We start from the raw sequence: 7,225 nt of genomic DNA on the forward strand, positions 1-7,225 counted from the left end.
TGCTGTGTGTAAGTTTTTATTTCTTTGATCACCGAGCAGAGACGTCCAACACACGCAGGAAATAAAAACACACAGACTGATTACAAGACCCGTTCATCACGCAAAGCCTGCTAAATACTTCTAAAACAAACATTTTTTTTCCCTCTTGTACAACCACATAACTGAATACAATGTAGTGTTTTGGTAAAATCACAACAGTTTGATGGCTCCAGGAAAGGAAGAATATGTATATTTTCAGTTTTTAATGCTCTGTGTTTCACACCATTAAAACAAAAACCCAGTCAAGACTCAGTTCAAGCCTGAGCGCCACAGTGTCGGCTTTAGACACACGTTCCCGCCAGGCCTCCCTCTAACCTACTATTAAATCAAACGCATGTTAAAATGATTTTGCACGCAGTAAAATCACACATAGAGGTCACTTCGACACTGAATTTGGAGCGGGTAGACAACGCGCCGACGTCCTTTTCTGAACGCCAAGACGCACAAACACGGATGTTTCATCCACTTATCCTGACAGATACACTGCATAGTGGTTACTCGAACACACGGCTACACGACGTAAACCTGAACAAACACCGGCAACGTTCCACCTCTGGGATTTATTGCAGGTGTATTAGGAAGAAACGGTGATTTTTTTTTTTTTTTGTGTGTGTAATTTGCACTCACGGACTCACGTTGACGGGAAGTTGCACGCTGTAAAAGAATCAAAATCTCTCGTGCTCCCTCAGTCTTTGCGCCTTGCAGTTTGCAGCAGCAGCAGCAGAATAATGGCCTATGAAATGCATTCCTGGATACATTTCCATGCCAAAATGCAAGCGCTGCAAAGAAGGGTCAGTGGTTTTTACTCGTCTGAGTGGAACAGAAACAATGCAAATAAAACTTAGCATATCTTCATTAAACTGCAGAAGACCGTACGAAAAAGAAAAAAAAAACAAGAGAGAAACTCGTGGTTCAGACCAAAATAATGCCACTTTCATTTAAGCATGACAAGCTTAAAGTTGTGCAAGGAGCCCACTTTTCAAGCTTTATGGGGTTTTTTTTCTCTCTCACCCCCCCACCTCCCCAAATTCCACTGAGTGGATTGTTTTGGTTTGAATTTGGGCTTCATCCATTTCTCTGAAAGCTGCACCCCGAGTTTGGCTGCATAGGAGAAGCTGTGAGCTCTAAACGATTCCTTCAGTGCACAAAGAACACGACGGAGTGAATATCAGCCGTGGTCAAACGGTAGACTCATCATCCGCTGGCTTAGCAACAGATAAGTTAAGATATATGTAAGATACACACACCTCTTTAGGAATCAGGATCCTATTTTTAGACTTTTCTCCCCCCAAATCCCAACTTGATTAGTAAGAGTTATCCACAGGATTCATCGCGAGGATTAGAATACCGTAAAACCAAATCTATGCTAATAAGACCGATGGGTGGTCTAGTTTGGACAACATAACTAAACATTTTTATGACTGGAAATATTGCCAAGCAGCCAAATTAGTGCGGTGAGCAATGGAAGCGTGAAGCAGCCTTCTTTTGGCCAGAAGAAGGACAGAAGGAGGTTCAGCGCTCCTTCAGAAAGACTAATTAAAAAACCCCTCTGATCTCGCTCGGGTTTTATCCAATCAGAACCGAGTCGAACTACAGCAAAGGCAGGATGGAAAACTTTAGCTGTCAGCCAGAGCTTAATACCCTGCGCAGTCATAGTTTTCAGGCATCTGACCGTCTTCGGTCGGGAACGTAATCGCTCTATAACGACGGAGAGTTTGCATACAGCAGGAAAAACTGCAGGAAGAAAAAGTTTCCACCTGCATCAAAGTCGAGACGCTTCTCATCTCGGTTTTCCTCGACGTCTCGAGGAAAACTGAGATATCGAGACAAACAACAAACATTGAAGACTCTGGATCGCTGAAAGAGGCCGTGTCTTTCTCAGAGCTACAGTTCGATGTTCAGAGAATTCGAAAATACTTTATTGATCCCAAAGGGAAATTAAATATTTCCTCATCTTTACATTTTTCATGTTTCAATGCCGCCAGGATGGCAGTTTTTAACAGTACATTTAATCTGGACCAGGGGTACAACAATAGCCAAAAAAAAAAAAAAAAAAAAAAAACACATAACCACGATACTATTACTGAAAATTTTGATGTCAATATCAGCTATGGTTATCTCACTTTTGCCTTTTTGTTATAAGTCTCTACCATTATATGAATTTTAGCATCGCGGCCATTAAAAATCTTCACCAGGTGTGCCAATTAAGCACCTTGACCTTTGCCAGGTCTCACTTTAGCTGGTTAATGTTGGGTGTGTCTCCAACACATAGGTTTTACTCACATGGGCCTTTACAGTAGCGTTGATCATTAATGTCATGCCCTAAAGCGACCGCATACTTTTCCAATCACCGACACGTAATAAACGAGTTACAGATTAAAGGAGCCAACATTAGCAGTAAACCATAAACTCAGTAAACAAGCTTCGTGGCATAAAACTGTACCAATAAAAGCACTTTATCAAAACATTTTAATACGAAAAAAAAAAGCCTAAACAATAAAAAAAACATGACCAGCATTTACACTAAATGGCGAGTTTCTTTTTCCACAGGAAGCCTTTAAAATCTCCCTCCAGACCTCTGTTTGTGTTGATTAGTGGATCTGAAAGCTGAATTTTGAGAGGATGGCTGAAGGGCAGATTAGTGCTGCTTTGTTGTTTTGCCCTTCAGGTGATGGTTTTCCAGAAGCTCTGCTGCCAAGTGACAACTATGAACACCAACGCTGCCAATTACCGGCCCACAACGACAGCAGTGGGCAACCATTACGGAGTTCAATCGAGGAAATGGCAGTAATGGTTCACCATAATGACTTTAGGGTCTATTAACACATAAAAACATAGCGCAGTTATTTTAGAGCAGGTTTTGTTTTGTTTTTTTATTACTAAAACGCTCGATTCTCTCGTTTGAAGTGATGTAGTGTTTGACAAAATGGCAAGTGGCTCTCGACAAAGTCTTTGTGCTTTTATATTCATGCATGATTTAATGCATTTCAATAAGTAATGTGGTGCTAAATTGTTGCTCTAAAAATAATCCCAATCAGCGACAGCAAATTTCTGAAGCTTTAGATTTATTCTGATGAATCCAGATGTTGGAACGGCAGCGGAGGATAAAAGCTCTTTCAGGATGTGTTGAATGCTTTTGGATTTTTAGTTGAATTAATTTTAGCTAACACAGTGTGCATACAAGGAGGAGGCGAGATGTAATTTAAAAGTTGTATTAAAAGTCCATTAAAATGGTCAACTTTGCATCAAAAGTGTCATAACTTACCGAATGACACTTCATGACAACAGTCGTAAGCATTCATGAAGACTCCTTCATGTTCATGACAGATGTTACATCATGTTTAGGAACATGTAACACCCCGTCAAATAAAGTGTTACCTTTTCTTCCCATGGCATTAAATGTGATTTCTGCATCTAGAAACCTGGATTTTTGTGCATACAAGCGTTCACCCACACTTCTGAGTAAAACTGATTTTACATGGAATCTACTATATTGTTTTATGATGGATTATTCTGCCAATATCTTCCAAGTATTGCTGTGTAGCTTTAAGAGGGTATAATGTGGAGCTTGATTAAAAACAGATTTTCTACTAAAAACTACCATAAAAATACAGTTGTGGGATGAAATTTTAAAAAGGCTGCCCTGATTTTTATTATTTGTACAAAACAATGAAAAAAAATTCATTTGGATATATTTGCATAATTTTCATGGGTAATTCGAGCTGTAAAAAAATGGCTTTAAGGTCCGACGGATAAATAATTAATAACTTAAGGTGCAAAAGGTTTGGCAAGAAAAAGCCACTGATTTACAAACCATCATGACGTTTTAAACAATGGACCGTAAAGTGAAGCTCTGCGTCGCCCGGACCGACTTCCTGGTTTTCAAAAGTCGCAGCGTCGGGTTAAGGCTGTGCCAGGTGCTCCAGTGCCTCACCCTCGCAGCGCATGCAGTGGTAGCCTATTTTATCCGTGACATCGAAGCAGCCCTGGCTGAGGTAAAAGTCCACAGATGACTTGTTCCAGTCCAGAACCGTAAAGTTGAGCTGATTGCACCCAGCGGCCAGACCCAGCTGTAGGACACCAGAAGACATTAGCTAAACATTAGCGCTTTCTATTTTTTTTTACGTTTATTTTTTTTAACGATGCATCGATGTCGCTCACCTGTGCTACCTTGCTCATAAGTGCTTTTCCGATTCCCTTCCCTTAAAGGACAGAGATTCGAATTAAGATATATTGGTGCATATGGCTATATTATCAACAACAATCAATGAAGAAAATTATTTACCTCGAAATTCTGGCATCACGTACAAGTCCTCCATGTAAATGGCTCTTCCTGCCCAGGAGCTGTAGGAGTAGAAGTAAAGTGCATAGCCAATCTTCGTATGTCCTGAAAGTGAAACGTTAAACGTGTTCAGGGATTTCTTTACATTCAAACTCTGCTCTCTGAGTTTTTGGCACTTATTTTCCCTTATTCTTAATTAACCAAGCCCCCGATAGTGAGCTTTATATCAATCCCTTTCTGCTTCCTATCCTAATAATAAGATTTCTTGACATTTACATGAAAAATTCAAAACTGAACAACACTGCAAATTACCAAAAACGGCACTTACACTTTCAATAGGGTTTATTACATGTCTAGTGTTTTGGGGGCGGGGGGTATACAATTTTTTTTTTTTTACAAACATTTACATTTTGGCGTCTTCTCTGTTTAATAAGGACATAAGATCATTTTAATGACATAGTATATGTCTAGATTACAAATGGAAGCAAAAAATGAATACTTTGTGTTGAACCCTTTAAATTTTCCTTCTAAAAAGACTTTGTCAGTAAAATGTTTTCTGTCTTGGACCAGACATGAACCGTTCTTCAATTGTCCCGGGGGGGAAGCACACACAAAATCTGTCCACAAATGTTTCCCCAGGCCACATTTTGAACATCCCTGGTGTAGATCCTTCACACGTTAAAACGTCAGAATCAGAAACAGAGGGTGCACCACTTTCTTCTTCCCATGACTGTATGCAGCAACAGTATCTGTGTCAAGAGTCTTGGGAGTATCTAACGCAGAAGCATGCATTGCCGCCCCTCCTGACTGCTCAGTCAGACATCCGAGTCCAGCGGAGGGTGATCAGTGATGACTGCATGGAAAAAGGTCGAGCTGAGCAGCAGAGCATGTACTAATGAGCTCATTACTGCACACGGAGGAAGCAGTGCATCAGCTTTATTACGCAAGAGGTGAATAAAGGGAGAGGACGCATCAGCAGCATCCTGCTACATTACGTTAAGAGCACCGAGAAATGAAGCAAACCTCCCCTCATGCTCCCGTATCAGGTCCGCTCTGCTATTAGAGGACACTTGTTCTCACCTTCTTTGGTTCTGTGCTGTTCTGGCACCTCGGCGACGATGCCGTGAAAGAACGGATTCTTGGAGAAGCCATCCTGCTCCAAGTCTGGGAGAAGTTGACAAAGAGAGGGCTGAATGTGAGAAATCTGTGACTGTGTTTTCTCAAGTGAAGGGCGATAAATCCTGCTTATTCACTGCAATTTTAAATCTGAATGTTGTCGTCGGGTAATAAAAAAGGACGCAACACCTTGAAAACGTGCTTAAAATGCCGTTTATACATTTTGTCACGTTCCAGTCAGAAACTTGGTATGTAACTTATAAAACAGAAGGAAAATTATAAATGACTTTCCTATTTTTGCTTTTGTTTTTTTAAATTAGCATGTATTTTTATTTAGCTCCATTTACTACGGTTCCCCTAAACATACTCAAATCACAGTCACTCCCTTCAGAAGTCACGGACTAAAAATGCACTCCACACTTTTCAGGTTTTTATGCTCATAACAGGACCAATGTGGAAAACAGTTAAAGTGATACAAATGCACTGTTGAGATACTGGCTCTGTTTAAATAGAGTTCATGAACATAGATGATGTGTTTGTAACAGATCAGCTTTATGGCTTTCCATCAGTCGTTTCCTTCACTGCTAAATACTCCAGCTGCCTGTTAATCCACATTAATATTGATATCAGACAATTTATTCCTTTCCATTAGCTGGAGAAACACCATGTGACCTCTGACAGCAAACAACCTCAGCATCTGGATGATTAATTCTCTTATTTTGATTATTTTAATTGTTATTTTTGATGTTTTCTCTTCTTATTGGTTGATAATTAGATATTCATAGGAGTCTTAAATAAAGTTTTCAGAATTAACTTATTTTTTATTTAGTGAGGCCCGGTAAACTGGCACCACCTGGGACATTCTTTCATACACCAATTACATAAAAAGATGGCTGTCACTGTAAAACCGCTAATGTAATTACCTCTCTGTGTGACTTTAACATGATCAGCCATCTTCTCGTACTCTGCCAGCTCCTGGGAAGGGGGAAACAAATGTTTACATCAGTTGACATCATCATACGCGTCTTTTCAGGTCTTTCAGCTCACATGAAGCCTGCTGGCTTCATGTGACCCCAGAGCGCCAACCAGCCGTGGTCACAACCAGGGAAACAAAAACAAAACTAGCATTTACAAGCTTAATAAAACAATATCACCGGCTGGTTTACAAAAACGCATCTCCTGACCTAAGCCGGAGTAATTACGCCGCTCGGTCCGCACGTGCGCACGTGCCTTGCTCACCCTGATCATCCGCGCGATGTCCTTGCAGTCCTCCACGTTCGCCGCTCTGATGGAGAAGTCCATGTCCGCAGATGGATGCGCGGAGCTGCTGCTGCTGCTGCTGCTGCTCAGGCGGGATTTAACTGGGAAGAGTTTGACTTTGACCCGCCGTCCACTGCTCGACCTCAGTAGCAGGCTGGAGACGGAACCGATAGCGCCCTCCCCGCCCCGCAGGAAGGAGGCGGCTGGAGGAAGAAGCAGTCCCCCACTTTCACACTAAAAGATGCTCGTCCTCATCAGAACTAGATTTATTTCTTATTCTTCTTTTGTATTAATGAAGCATAGTCCGAAACAACACGCAATGAGTTCCTGCTCCTGCTTGAACCTTTATTATCAGGCGGTTATTCACTATTACTGTGATTTTTTTCTCCCCCCTTTACTCTGAAATAGTAAAGGAAATTGTTTAAAGGGCAAGATATTTTTTTTAAAAACACCCCAATACTAATACCCCCCTCTACGCAGTTACTTAAACCATGCCGTCTCTTCCTCTTGCAGTGCTCACTTTGATCC

At 41.1% G+C, this 7,225-nt stretch overlaps 1 protein-coding gene across 1 annotated transcript; it reads right to left on the bottom strand.

Moving 5' to 3' along the window:
* LOC106924000 (thialysine N-epsilon-acetyltransferase) lies at positions 1–7,225 on the bottom strand. Its single transcript, XM_014997462.2, has 6 exons — positions 6,677–7,225; positions 6,361–6,412; positions 5,402–5,485; positions 4,325–4,426; positions 4,201–4,241; positions 1–4,109 (listed from the first exon to the last, which is right to left on the bottom strand). Exons 1-6 carry the CDS (start codon positions 6,737–6,739, stop codon positions 3,942–3,944), a joined length of 510 nt encoding a protein of 169 aa, XP_014852948.1. The 5' UTR covers positions 6,740–7,225; the 3' UTR covers positions 1–3,941.

This window comes from Poecilia mexicana, unplaced genomic scaffold, assembly GCF_051168715.1.
Source record: "Poecilia mexicana isolate PSO_F unplaced genomic scaffold, ASM5116871v1 scaffold_18, whole genome shotgun sequence".
Classification (NCBI taxonomy): domain Eukaryota; kingdom Metazoa; phylum Chordata; class Actinopteri; order Cyprinodontiformes; family Poeciliidae; genus Poecilia; species Poecilia mexicana.

What these genes read in the sequence shown, in the direction of transcription:
- LOC106924000 (XM_014997462.2), bottom strand. Translation starts at nt 6,739, where the DNA reads ATGGACTTCTCCATCAGAGCGGCGAACGTGGAGGACTGCAAGGACATC. An exon ending in ACAGCACAGAACCAAAGAAG is followed by an intron (nt 4,427 to 5,401) that starts GTGAGAACAAGT and finishes TTTCACTTTCAG; the next exon opens with GACATACGAAGATTGGCTAT. An exon ending in CGTGATGCCAGAATTTCGAG is followed by an intron (nt 4,242 to 4,324) that starts GTAAATAATTTT and finishes CTGTCCTTTAAG; the next exon opens with GGAAGGGAATCGGAAAAGCA.